This window comes from Drosophila albomicans, chromosome X (assembly GCF_009650485.2).
Source record: "Drosophila albomicans strain 15112-1751.03 chromosome X, ASM965048v2, whole genome shotgun sequence".
Taxonomy (NCBI): Eukaryota; Metazoa; Arthropoda; class Insecta; order Diptera; family Drosophilidae; genus Drosophila; species Drosophila albomicans.
The window spans coordinates 14,589,472-14,604,266 of NC_047627.2; the positions used below are offsets into that span (position 1 = coordinate 14,589,472).

A 14,795-nucleotide genomic window follows, 5' to 3' on the forward strand; every position below is an offset into this window, starting at 1 on the left:
AACAAAAATCTCGGGTTTTTTATGGTATGTATTAATCTTTATTCAAATTAGGAAGCTACAAAGTTTTACAATTTTCTTGTTGTTAGACATATTATTTTGTTGTTTATATTTATTATAAATTTACTTACGTTGTGTTGCCTAAAAATTGATGCAAAGGTAAAAAGTTGCACTCTAAAAAGTATCAAGTGTCATCCGACTATATATTTCGTATAATATAGAAAAAAAAGAGGAAAAAATAAAACATATATAAATAATAAAGATAGACTGAGATAGGAGTGAGAGCGAGTAAGATTTGATGACAGGCACTGTGAATGTGAGAAAATGTCGTAAGAAATAAATAAAAAATTGATTCTATATAATTTCAACAACGTGGAAATCTGAAGGATTTGCTGGCAACTAACGGAATTATACAGGTTATTCTATATATATATTTATACGTGTGTGTGTGTGTGAGTGAGTGTCAATAACAATTGTTTCATTAGGAAATACATCAGCTAAATTTAATTCTCAGAATGTTCAACTTTGACATCGTCGTCGTCGTCAATCATTATTCATAGATTCTCATAAAATACTTCTCACAGTGTATAGTACAAAGTTCTTCAGCTTAAGTATTTCTTTATTTTATTTTTATTTTTGTTTATATTATTCTTTGTTTTTGTAATTTGAACTTTCGATTCAATATTCATCTAAATATTTGGAGAAAAAAAAAATGATGCCATTTCTTACTTATAAAATATATGCATGTATATATATATAATCTTAATTGTTAATAATTTGGTTAGCATATATATAAATATATATGTGTGTGTTTGTGTATATAGTAAGTATCGAAATAATGGAAAGCAAATTGCATGAAGTAAAAAAAAAGTTCAACAAATTTCGTTTATAACTTGACGCCAGTTTTTTCATTGTTTGGGATTATTATTATTTTTTTGTTTTCTTCACTTTCGTTTGTTTTAACTACATTATGTACGCTATTGTTGTTGTTATTTAGAATTTGCTAAGTACATTTAATTATTTGTTCGATTTTATGTTCGCATTTTCTCCAGCAGCAGCAGTTAACTGTTTACACAGGACCCGTGTTCCACTCTGCAGTTTCACCAACGAAATTGGCGAAATTTATATCGCGAAATTGCAACGCGGAATGTCCCAATTTTGTTTTTTTCATCGTTTTTTTCGTTGCTTTCTTCCAGCTTAAATGTCTATTGTCAGATTTAGTTTGTGTTTTACTTTTAATACATTTTCTTGGTTTCATTCTGTTTGTAAGTGTGTGTGCGGGGGTGAGGAGTTGAGAATGGGTGGGGAGGGGGGCACTACATAAACCATAGGCCTCCCTCCGCCATATACAACTCGGATTTATTTCGATTATTATTTCTTCGATTTGTATTTCCATGCACATTTCTTTGTATAAACGATATGTTCTGCTATCTCGCTATGCATATCCGATCTAATACTGCATATATGGTATGTATATGGAGCATTTCCAAAACTGAGTGTTGTTTACTTCTAGACTTAACAACTGAAACAATTACGCTTCTCCTATGACAATTGACATGAGATCATCAAAGAACAGCAACGGCAAAAAATGTTGCGAATTAGATGAGGACTTTTGCTTATTTCCGATATATAGCACTATATCTATTAATATATATATGTACATATATAAGCAGCACGTACAGATCTTTCATCAAGGAAACACTAAACACGAAATTGTGATCCAATTCTCGACATGAAATTTGTTTTGCGAAACCCTGCAGTTATGCAGACATAACTTTGTCAAATTAATATACATATGTATATAGTTGTTATGACTATATATATATATTTACTATAACTATATATAAGTTGTATTTGGTTACGAAGGAGGGTGTGTGCGAAGGATCGGAAGGATTGTTAGTCCCATCAAAATGTGTGTGTTCCGTTTAACAAATTGCGTTATTTCATTTGCCTCAAACTTGATTATCTTACGTAACTTTCGCTATATTTTCGACAATTAATTACTAGAAAATTGTTTATTTGCTTATCATTAGTTAAATTTCTTCTGTGACTATGACATTTGTTTTTTCTTTTTGCTTTTGTTGAGTGTGGAACTTTTGGATGGTGTGTGTACATACATACATATACATACATATGTATAGTTAACATAATGCCGTATAAATCGTTATAATCGAGAGACTCTTAAATTTTGCATTGACAAACTGCAACTGGCGAGAACAATGTTAAATTATGTTTCAATTTCTTATTTTTCTTTTTCTTGTTTAGGTTATGGAAGCGCTAGTTTGAAATTTTTTTCTCAAGAAGTTCAATAATTGTACGTTTCGTTCAGAGTTCTATATATATGTATATCGAGAGAGAGAGAGGTGCATATTACAATCTAATGTGGATCTCTGCTGTGGTCTATATATACCATACAATTACAACACGAAAATCAGTATAACGAATAATTTTGTAGGAACAGAGACAAAAAAAAAATGGGAGAGTCAAAAGGGAAGTTGAATGTGCCGAACGAAGATTAGCGGCAGCTTAGTTGAGTTTCGGCTTGGCGCCCAAATACTGCAACAGATTCTCGCGCGGTCCTTGCACAATCACCATGAACTGTGATGGGAAGTCCCAGATGATGGTGAAATGGAACAGCATGTTGGCAATGGCGATCAAGTACTCGAAGAACGCAAACCAACTGAAGGCTGTAAAGAGAGTTAACGCATTTGGTTAGTCAAAGGAATTGAAAACTTGAGTTTAAATCACAACAAACAAGTAAACTACAATCGAGTATGCTCGACTGTGAGATACCGTGAGGTATTAATTTTTAAATATACCGAATTGTTATACCACAAAATACTGAAAAATATATATATACCAAAGGATATATTTGGTACATTGGTTATTAGTATATCAACATACCAAATAAAGCTTTCTGTATATTTCTAGTTTATATGTATACAGTATGCAAAATATTTCATAGAGCAACTAGCAACTAAGACCTCTAGTAAGAAGGCGTTTTTGCCCATTCAAAAGTATTTTTTATATAACTTCTACAATTTGTATCTGATTTTTAGGAATCATAAAGACTAGTTATTATTGAAAGTACCAAAAATAGTGACTCTAGCTTCAATATCACGCTTCTTATTTGATTCTTATCGATTTACGGGGGCGGAAGTGGGATAATTTGAAACAAATTTTATTTGAATTATATATCTCTATCTCTTATAATCTTTAAGATCTAGGTGTTCATATGGACGGACGGATTGACAGACATGATGAAGAATATACATATATGCTTTATAGGGTCGGAGATGCCTCCTTCTGCTTGTTACAAACATTTCTTGCAGACATAAAATTATAATCTTCTGCCCTATGGGTAGCGGGTATAAAAACACATAAATTGATCAGCTACTTCGCTATAATCTTCAATGACTTATAAGAAAAAATTGTGCACTTCTTCACTGCAACTCAACACGCGTTTCATTCGCATCCTCAGCTTACCCAAATCGTGACAGTAAAAACGATGTTTGGCAAAGAAGACGAGTAAACCGATGGTGCTCAGTATGGAGACAACGAAAAGTATTTTCTTCCACTTGATGGATAAACGCTGCTGCTCGGTCAACGTTTGTCGTGCATTCAAGATGCCATTCAGCTTAATGGTGGCCAGCATATAGCACAGTGAGCATATCATAAACGTGATGAAGATTCTTTCGTGTACAGCTGCAATTAAAACGTAATAGTTGTTGTAAATCACATTGTAGATATATTCATAGTGAAGTACTCACGATAGTTCTCGCGATTTGATATATAGGTGACGCCACCGAGGGCCGCAATCTCGATGCAGTTGAGCACGAGAATGAGTGTGATTAACCAACTGGTCTTTGGCACCAGCGATGGAGCAAGACGCGCCAACTGGGCGCGATAATAGTTCTTGTAGACAAAGGCAATTGGTATGCGCGGTCCGATGTGCAGCGCAATGCTGAAACGCCAGAAATAACGCTGTGGACTGACGCCCGTAATTGCACTTATCGACGGCACAATATTATACACCTGCAAAGAGATTTCAATTAAAGTATACTTCGGGGATACACTCATTACACTCAAATGCCAAAGCTTACCCGGCAATGTGTCTCGTGTACGTCGTCGTACTGGAAGACATAGGCGGTCACAAAGCATGTGAAGAGCGTCACTAATGGCAGCAATGCTGTTACCACACAAATCTCATGGAAACTAGCTAAGTAATGTATAGCCATTGACTGTTCCGACTTCGGTTCGTGCTTCGTGCTAATCGTTGTTTCCTGCTCATCTTCCTTTTGCTGTGGGGGAGGGAGGAGAGGTAGATAAAAATCAATCAACGGATTTTAATCAATTTACATTTCGAGTTTCAACTTGATTCACTTCACTTTGCAATGCAATTCGATTTGTATTCGGGATTCGATTAGTCAACTTAATGTTTGAGGATGTTTGCTGTTGGCGTCTTACCTCGCTTCAAAAATACCCTTGCCAACTTGCTCATGATGGTGTATGTTGGGATGGTTAGATGTACAGTACAACAACAAAAAGCTCTATAATAAAAGTAATATAAGAAAATCATAAAAATCATAAGTACCACATAAATATTGAGTGAAAAAAAACCAATCAAAATTGTAGTATCGCTTAAGGGGTAAGAAAGTTTTTCTTTTAGCAAATATTATATTTCGATGTGTAAAAATAATATTTGCTTTGAAAGTTTTTCTGCAAAACTTAATCAAAATCAACAGCCAACACGTTTAAGGATGTGGTGTAACATATAAACGGAAAATCGTAGCTTTCTCTCTTTCTTTTTCCAAAAATTATAATGTATAAAAATAAAATTTCTTTTGAAAGTTTTTCTTTGAAACTTAATCAAAATCAACAGCCAAAAGGCTTAACACCAGCAAAACGTTTAAGGATGTGGCGTAATATATATGCGGAAAATGCTTGCCTTCTCCCTTTTCCTTTCCCTCTCTCTTTAACTAGTTCTCGCGAGAAAGTAAACACAAGTGCGCTCTATTTGCTTTGTAAACAAAGTAGTGTAAACAACTATGCGTTGATTATACCAAGCATTGTAAAAGGAATTCCAACAAGGTATCTACTTCTAATTACAATTAAGACTTAACAAAAGTTTCCTAACAAATTGACCAAGGAATGCAAACATGAAAACATTGCTATTATATTATATTATTAATGTTTGTCTCCTAAACAATAATTTACAATTTGACCAAGGAATCCGAACATTAAAAAATAACGATTAGATTGATTATAAATTTACATACTATGATTGTTAAGATTAAGATTTACTTTTCCTTTTTAAGATTAATCGGTATTCTTATATACTTATAATTAAAATTAGAACATATTAAAAGTTTCCTAAAAAAACTGACTCCTAAAAATATTTATTTTCAATTTAAATACTTTCATTGTGAAGATTAAGATTTTCTGTCATCTAAGATTAATCTGTACTCTTTCTTTGATAGGAAATACTTTGTTTTATATCAAAATAAGACTTCTGTTTCAAAGGTGAGATAACGTCAGCTAAAAGTCTAACTCAGAAGCGTTTATCTCGTTGTTTAGTCATACAAAAAGAATCAATTTTTTTGAATGAATAAAAATGAAAATAAAACTACTATAATGCCAGAGGAAGTACATTATTAGTTGACCTTATAAAAAGTGCAACACATATATACAAAATTTACGAGGTATGCGCCTAGTCGAGCGCACTCAAGTGGAACGCACTCAATCGCCTTTACAGCTTTAATTAGTATTTACATCCGAAATCGTAGCAAAAATAGTGTAGCAACAATTTCAAATGTGTGTGTAAACAACACACAAATGTTATTCTGGAGAATGTAACGGAACGTGACTTTTGGATAAATAAAACCTTGAACTATGTACACACACACACACACACGTTTGAACTGACCATAAGGTTGCTAAATTTAGCTGAATGATGTTATAATGTTTGCATGAATAATTTTAATTACAAAATGACGCGAATGCTGTTTTTTCCAGCTGATTGCATGCGGGATTAAGCGAACTTATGCTTGAATTATTAATCATTTCGTTGAATTATCCATAATTCAAAAATTAATATGCAAAATCTTGTTTGTTTTTTCTCTTTGAACCTTTTCGCCGCCACACACACACACACACACACACACACACACACTTACAGCCTTGAGCCCCAAAAGGATTAATAACCAAAAATAGGCAAGTGGAATGTGTTTGTGTGTGTGTGGACAATGTGGGGGATGTGGAAGGTGGAACGTGATTGCGGTAAAATGTGAAAGCGAAGACAACGAAACGCAAGACGTTTTGACCGGGCGAGTGCGGGGGAGGAGGGGTGACCCTGACGTAATCAGAGCGCAGCACAAACTGCGCGACGTTTTTGTTGGCCAAAATTAATTAGCACGAAATTAATGAGAAGTTTTGCGAGGCGTCAGAAATGAAATTGAATATGTTGGTGGGGCGATTAAATCAGGACACACAGGAAGCGTCGTTAGGCAAAAGCGATACCCGTTAGTGGAACGTGTCTGTGTTGCTGCGTGTATGTGTGTGTGTGTGTGGGTGTTTGTGTGAATGTGAGTGGGGAAGCAGCTGAGAGCATTGCGAGAGCAGGCGAAAAATACAAGGACACACACGCACTCATACAAACACGCACGCCATCGCACACACAAACACACATACGCACTTGCACACAAATGGCGACGCTCAAGAGGCAGAAGCAGGAATAAAAGACATGAAAATAGGCTAAAACCGCCAATGTGAAGTGAATTAAAACCGCAATGGTAAACAAAACGTTTAGCTTAATGACAAATGCCGCAGCCAAGACATTTGTGTGAGCGTAGGCGTGTGTGTGAGCAGGAAGACGCAACACGCACGTGAAAATGGAAAGAGAAGGCGCAGGGGATGGGGAAGATGGAAAGAGGTCAAAGTAGCAACACAAGTGGGCGGCATGCGCAAAAGGCGGTCACACTGCCAAAGGCTGCGAAATGCGAGGCACAAAAACCTAAAAAAATAACCAGCGGAAAATTACAATAGCAAAAAAATGTATATATTATTGGACTAGAAACATAACAATTGTGTCCAATGCTTTTTGTGACGTCTCCGATTGTTTTGTTGCGTGGGCAGCTCGTAACCTAAGGGGTGGGGGGAGGGAAGGCTCAGGTCAATAAGCGTGCGCTGTCATTTGAGTTATATAATGGCTACAAAAGTCTTCCCTCCTCCCATCTAACATACAAGAAATATTGCAACAAATCGTTTGAAATGAAAAAATAATAATAAAGTGCCTGGAAAAAAACATGTCGAGATTCCATGGTTACACACACACACACATAAGCGCGCTCACATACGCAGGCACATGCAAATACACGTACGCACACACACACACATACACATACATACACAAAACTCACCGTTGGACCGCTGGAGTCAATGATGGAGTCGCTGCCACGTTCGCTGCTATTGTTGCTGGAATGCTGGGATGCGGAAGCTGCTGTTAATGATGACGATGATGAAGGTGTCGCCGCCATTGACGCGACGCTATCTGCTGTTTCCGCTGCTGATGGCGATGCTGCTGCTCCTGTTCCTGCTGCTGCTGCTGCTGGCGTTGTTGTAGTTGTTTTCTGCATATTTAACGGCGGCGGGGTTGATGCTTTTTAGCATAATATTTGTACGCCACGCTGCTGCCAAACGAATGTATGCCCGCGCGCGCTCCTCTTGCAACTGTTTTCAATCAAAGTGCACAAGCATTTTCACTTTTCACTTTTCTTTCGTGTTCGTTAGCTTGCTAGCTTTTATGTTAACCGAACTGTTAACGCACTGTTGCGAATAATACGTTATCCTGCGTTACCGTTAATTCGCTTCGACTGTTACTTAACAGTAATACTATAATTAGGCATTCTAATGCTAGAGTTTTTTATTGTAGGTGATTTTAATTTTAATTAACTGTGTATTTGGCTTATTACTAGGTGTAATTTTTTAAGCTTTTCAAATTTTAATTTTGAATGATTCATTTTAACTGTTGCAGGCGCTCAAAATTGTTGTCTATTTTGCGTTAACATTAACAGCGCATTACGAAGTGCAACATTGATATAGCGATGCAAGTTCTGAAGCATTAAAATAAATAGAATAAGTGCATTAATGACATATTTTAAAATAAATAAAATTCATATTAATGCTATAATAAAAATCTAATAGCAAATGCATTAATTTTAATAATCACTGTCTGCAAAAACATCGATGCGCTCCATCGATTTAAAAACAAATGTATCGAATATATCGAGCTATCGATAATGCCAACGATGTATCTCCACCTCTATATCGGACACATTCAACAAGTGCAATTTGTAAAATAAAAACGCAGCGGCAGTAAAAAGCGGAACCCATAATTAATTCCATAAACTCGCCGCGTGACCAACAAATAAACTCATTTTGCTGTGTAATGTTGACCAAACTATAACAAACCGAGAAAAAGTGGAAAACAAGAAGCGGATGTGTCCACCATACCGAACGTATAGAAAACATATTGCAAGATAGAGATAGCAATAGAGAAAGATACTTGCGGGAGAGAGCGCGAGTGGCTGTGTGTGTGTGTTTTTTGTTATTTTGGAGATATTTATGCATGTTTTTCATTTGTTTAGAAAACACGAAATAAAGTGAATGCAATGAGTTGCTTTAGTGCAATGAATACGCCCCTTTTGGGCGAAATGGAGCAAACGATTTGTATGCTGGAGCGCGGCACAATTGTGACGAAATTATATGGGAAACAACGACGCCCCGAGCGTCGCCATCTCATGCTGATCAGAGAGACCCGTCAGCTGTTATGGTCAACGGTGGCGGCGCACACACGCACCGACTACGAGGGCACAATACAGTTGCGCGAAATCTGTGAGATACGCGTGGGCAAGAACTCCAAGGAGTTTCGACTGCATGCCGACGATTGTCAGCGCTTCGAGAGCAGCAAATGCTTTGTGATCATGTATGGCAACAGTTTCAAACTGAAGAGCTTTTCGGTGGTGGCGCTCTCCGAGATCGAGGCGGACAATTGGGTGCGTGGATTGCGGTATATGGTTAAGGATACGATTAATGCCCCATATCCGTTGCAAATAGATCGCTGGTTACGTCGCGAGTATTATTCTTTTGAGAATTGCAATTCACATCTGACGAAATCGGAGCAAAACAGTCAGGTGACCATCAAGGATTTCAAGACATTCTTGGCCAGCGTCAGCTGCAAGATGAGCACCAGCAAGTTCATGGAATGCTTCACTGATGACATACGACGCAAACATGATCTCAAATTCGATGACTTTTCGCGTCTATATCAGAAACTCTTGTTGCCCGCGAATTTTGTGAATCTATTGTGCGGCAGCGAATTCAATTATTCGGAGGATAAGAAGCAATTGCGACCGTTAGAGTTTAAACGGTTTCTGGAGAGCGAACAACGGGATTACAGTGTCGGTGACTTGGGCAGCATATCGGGTTTTATGCGCGATTTCGTGCAGGATGTGGAACGTGATGTGCAGGAACCATTTCTGACCATCGCCGAGTTCGTGGACTATTTGTTCTCGAAGCAGAATGATCTGTGGGACACGAAATATGACAGCATATTTATGGACATGAATCAACCGTTGTCCTCATATTGGATTGCCTCATCGCACAACACGTATCTGACGGGCGATCAGTTCTCCAGCGAATCCTCTTGCGAGGCCTATGCTCGTGCCTTGCGCATGGGCTGTCGCTGCATTGAGCTGGACTGCTGGAACGGTCCCGACAATTTGCCGTACATCTTTCACGGGCACACGATGACATCGAAAATTAAATTCATGGATGTAATCAAAACAATCAAGGATCATGCGTTCACAACGTCCGAGTATCCGGTGATCTTGTCCATCGAACAGAACTGCTCTTTGGAGCAGCAGCGCAACATGGCACATGCGCTCATCGAGGTGAGTTTTAAATTTCCACTTAATGATTTATCATTATTAATGGCTTTTGCTCTCAGGTCTTTGGGGACATGCTGTTGACGCAGCCCTGCGATCGCAATGAGGTGCACTTGCCATCGCCATATCAACTGCGTCGCAAGATCATACTAAAGCACAAGAAGTTGCCGCAATTCGATGAAAATCTACCGGCAGTTGGTGTCAACAATGGCACGATTGCGGCATTCAGTCATCGCTCATCGCTGGGCGGCACCACCGACGATGGCGATAATATGCAGAAGATCCTGAAAAAGGGATTGCTGTACTTCAAGGATCCCGTGGACAAATCGTGGAACCTCTATCAGTTTGTGCTCACGCAACAGGAGTTGATCTACACCTCGGAGATAAACGAGGGTCGCAATGGCAACTCCGAGGACGATGATTTTGGCCTCTCGGCGTGCACACTGAACAGTAACATGCAGCAGAAGCAAAAGGACACATCGGCCAACGATGAGCTGCACTTTGGCGAGAATTGGTTCCATGGCAAGCTCGAGGGTGTGTGAAGTTTATTATTTATTCCTTGTAATTCACTTCCTAAATTGGTTTCTTGCACTTGCAGGCGGCAGACCGGAGGCAGATCAACTACTGGAGAAGTACAAGCATCTGGGCGATGGCACATTTCTGGTGCGCGAATCCGCCACATTTGTAGGTGATTATAGTTTGTCTTTCTGGCGCCGCAATAGTCCCAATCATTGTCGCATCAAATCGAAACATGAGAATGGCTCGAAAAAGTATTATCTCGTTGAGAATTTTGTTTTCGATTCGCTGTACTCGCTGATTGTGTACTATCGCAAGAACATGCTGCGCAGCTCCGAGTTCTCCATCATACTGAAGGAGCCGGTGCCGCAGCCAAAGAAACACGAGAGCCAGGAATGGTTTCACCCAAGCACAACCAAAGAGCAGGCTGACAAGGGGCTGTTTAAGCTGGACATTGGTTCGTTTTTGGTGCGGCCATCGGTGCAGAGCGCCAATGCATTTGTCATCTCATTCACGATCAATCGCAAGATCAAACATTGTCGCATCATGCAGGAGGGACGTCTCTATGCCATCGATACACTGCAATTCGAATCGCTTGTCTCGCTCATCCATTATTATATGCGCAATCCGCTGTATCGCAATGTGAAGTTGATGCATCCAGTGTCGCAGGAGCTGTTGCGACAGACGCTCATCGAGAATGCGCAGCTGCATAGCGAGCATGGCGGCGGCGGTGATAGCAATGGTGCCTCCAACTATATGGGATCCAATCTGGAGGAGTATGTCACCTGCAAAGCATTGTACAGCTACAAGGCGGATAAGCCCGATGAACTGTCGTTTCCCAAGCACGCCATCATCACGAATGTCCAACGGAACAATTCGATGTGGTGGAAGGGCGATTACGGTGGTATGATCCAACATCATCTGCCGGCCAACTACGTTAAGGTGAGCAGCTTAAATTTATAGTTAAGAAAAGAAATTTTAATTATGGAAATAAGGAAATAAGCCACCAAATCGAAAGCAAAGAAATTGTAATTGGGCAAATAAGCAAACAAACCGAAAGCAATGAAAAACAGCTTAAATGTGCTATATGCTTATCAAGTCTATGTTAAGCCATTACAAAACACAAAGGAAATGACTGTTAATGGGCTACTTCAATTGTATTATAAGCAAACTCTTATCAACACAAAAACTGACCTATAGAAACCAAAATAAAAATATATTCAAGAAGTAAACACAGAAATAAGACAGAAAGACACACAAAGTAGACCAGTATAAAAACGAGGAAATACATTTAAAAACAAGTAAGAAAGCTACAGTTGAGTGTGCTCGACTGTGAGATACCCGATACTCATTTTGCACAAAAGTAAAACAGTATCAGCAGCTATATTAGTCTCTAAATATACCGCAAAATACTAAAAATAGACCAAAGGTTATATTTTGTATAGAGATGAAGTAATGCTACATTCAAAATATACTATAATACACCTGATTGTCAGTCAAATCATATGATACCCCATAAAACATATCGTATAAGCATATACAAAATATACCAAAGGTCATATTTGATATATCGATGAAATACTACATTCGACATTGGCCAAAAAGGTCAAAAGCTAAAGCAACTAAGACCTGATAGCAGCAGTTTTCATATGGACAGACAGACGGATAAACATGTATATATCGTCTCTGCTCTCAAGAATATATAGACTTTATGAGGTCGGAGATGACTCCTTTTCTTATAATGCCCTTCTAGCCCCTTGGATAGCGGGGTATAACAATAATTTCGATTACCTTAAAATCACATGACACAATATTCAATACTCATGCTCATGCATTTTAATCTTCAATTTCTAGGTGATTGATTCGGCGACAGAAGATTACAATTCGGTGAACGAGGAGGGCAACGATGGACGCACCGATTCCATTGAGATTTACGGTGCGGTCGCCTCGCTCTTTGAGTCCAACGAACCGGGCATTATCATCAAGCTGCAGATACAAACGCCAACGATGCAAAATCCCTTCATCATTGGCTTTGACATACAGGAGACGGCATACGAATGGATCAAGGCGATACAGGATGCGGCGTTGATTGCCAGCCAGCTGGCAACGGAGCGTCGCAAAAAGGAGCGTACAGCGCGTGTGGCCAAAGAGATGTCCGATTTGATCATCTATTTCCGTAGCGTACCGTTCCGCGATCACTCGTGGATCTTTCAGGAGATGTCGAGTTTCCCCGAAACGAAGGCCGAGAAGCAGTTCATCCAACAGAATATGCCGCTATTTCTATCGTATCATCGCAATCAAATCAGTCGCGTCTATCCGAAGGGTCAGCGTCTTGACTCGTCCAATTTCAATCCGGTGCCGTTCTGGAACATTGGCTCCCAGATGATTGCACTCAATTATCAGACAGGCGACAAGGCCATGCAGCTGAATCAGGCCAAGTTTCGAAATAATGGACAATGCGGTTACATTTTGAAGCCCACGTTCATGCGCTACGATAATTTCAATCCAAACAATCCACTGTCCGAGGGCCTCACCGAGATCAAGGTGAATATGCGCATTATTGCGGCACGGCATCTGTTCCGCGGTGGCAAATCGAATAATCCGCAGATTGTGGTCGAGATCGTTGGCGCCAGCTTTGACAGCGGCATCAAGTATCGCACCAAGGTGAATGAGAACGGTTTCAATCCGATTTGGAATGAATCGTTCGAGTTCACCGTCCACAATCCGCAGTTCGCTCTGCTGCGCTTCGAGGTGCAGGACGAGGATATGTTTGCCGAAACGCATTTCAATGCGCAGGCCTGTTATCCTTTGTCCTGCATCCGTCAGGGATATCGCAGTGTCATATTGCGCAATAAGTTCAGCGAAGAACTCGAGCTGTCGTCACTGTTGGTCTACGTTGAGCTCATCAATAGGACATCCACTTGACCTTTGCGTTAAGTTTGCCCAAGAAGAAACGTATCAAGTATTGCATCACACATATCTATAAAAAAAAAACACACACATATACATATCTCGTTAAGCTGATTCTCATGGTAAGCACATTCTTAGCAACGTTATTCAATTTATAAGCACTTCACTTCAGTCTGAAAGCAAATGAATACCCCAAAACAATTTAAGCGGTACAGACACAACTAAAATTATAGTAATCCCCATGTTTTGTGCAATAGCTCTGCCACTTTTTGGCTAAGCGCTGCCAACTTAACACATTGTTGGTACAAATTGAATTAATCCACCATTGAACTTTTGCAATTTACAATTTGAGATTTTTAAAGTCTACGTGTTAATAATTAATGTGCCTCTTTAGACTCGTCTTTACTTCTTTAAAGACACAGAGCGAGCAAACACACATGTTTTTAGTGCAATTGCAGCGCTGCCACTTTTTGGCTTGGCGCTGTCAACTTAACAGCACACATCAAAAATTAGTCACTTTTTGGACTTGCTCTCTGTATCAGTTAGTAGTTGTAGCTGTTTTTTTTTTTAAACTCGTAACTGTGTATTGGGCGACTCATGATAATCGCATTCCAGTATGAAAAGTGATCAGAAAAATCCCAAAAGAAAAAAAGATTTACATACATATATATATATATATTTATATATACACACACGCACAGGTGTATTGCGTTAACGATGCCTGGCGCAGCCAACTTAACTGCATAATCGCTCACTTCATCGAACATACATATACACATATTCGCCTAAATCTAATTATTTATTCGACTTTTCCTCTAGTATTTAATATTTTAATTGTGCCTTGTTTTATTTGAAAACAGGAAGCGAATGCGATCCATTCATATATGTATTTTTTATTTTAGAAAAAAAAGAAAAAACTATTTTGTAACTACAAATTACTAGACAATTACGAGAGTATATATCTATATATACCTTTATACTATGTATGTATTTATTATATATGAGAAATATGTATGGTTTTTAATTTTTGTGTATTTTCCATTTATGTATCTTACGTATTTTTGAGAAATATTGTTATCGTGCGTGATGAGATCGTGAATTTCATGGCATGAACATGGCAAAAAGCATTTATTAAATGTAGTTGAAATGAACAAACAAATCTAAAATGATGCAATGTGTTTCTTTCCTATACTTTCCAATCAGACGAACTATACATATATACTTTTATATTGTGTTTAACAGCAGCTGCATTGCTTGAAAACAAAATTGAATTCTTACGAAGAACTGCTAAGAAATACAAAAACAATAACTATTATTAATGCATTGAATACAAAATTGCTTTCCCATTGCATTATTTCATCTCAATAAAAGTTTAGCGCGTGTTTACACTGAGTATATATCCAGATATATAGTACGATATATATATAG

General features: G+C 38.5%; 2 protein-coding genes across 4 annotated transcripts; one reads left to right on the plus strand and one right to left on the minus strand.

Moving 5' to 3' along the window:
* Positions 1-921: 921 nt before the first annotated feature.
* On the minus strand, positions 922-7,765 carry LOC117577828 (post-GPI attachment to proteins factor 2-like). 3 transcript variants are annotated; one of them, XM_034262769.2, is made up of 6 exons: positions 7,416-7,549; positions 4,465-4,547; positions 4,101-4,298; positions 3,768-4,032; positions 3,484-3,702; positions 922-2,684 (listed from the first exon to the last, which is right to left on the minus strand). In XM_034262769.2, the coding sequence occupies exons 3-6, from the start codon at positions 4,233-4,235 to the stop codon at positions 2,524-2,526; spliced, it is 780 nt and encodes a 259-aa protein (XP_034118660.1). In that variant the 5' UTR covers positions 4,236-4,298; positions 4,465-4,547; positions 7,416-7,549; the 3' UTR covers positions 922-2,523. The 3 variants fall into 3 exon arrangements, with proteins under 3 accessions (XP_034118660.1, XP_034118659.1, XP_051861923.1); XM_034262768.2 differs by lacking the exon at positions 4,465-4,547 and having other exon boundaries at positions 7,416-7,765; XM_052005963.1 differs by lacking the exons at positions 4,465-4,547; positions 7,416-7,549 and adding an exon at positions 4,357-4,415.
* Positions 7,766-8,304: 539 nt separating this feature from the next.
* On the plus strand, positions 8,305-14,794 carry LOC117577823 (1-phosphatidylinositol 4,5-bisphosphate phosphodiesterase gamma-1). The gene is made up of 4 exons (XM_034262757.2): positions 8,305-9,947; positions 10,004-10,475; positions 10,540-11,399; positions 12,312-14,794. The coding sequence occupies exons 1-4, from the start codon at positions 8,667-8,669 to the stop codon at positions 13,380-13,382; spliced, it is 3,684 nt and encodes a 1,227-aa protein (XP_034118648.1). The 5' UTR covers positions 8,305-8,666; the 3' UTR covers positions 13,383-14,794.
* Position 14,795: the final 1 nt, after the last annotated feature.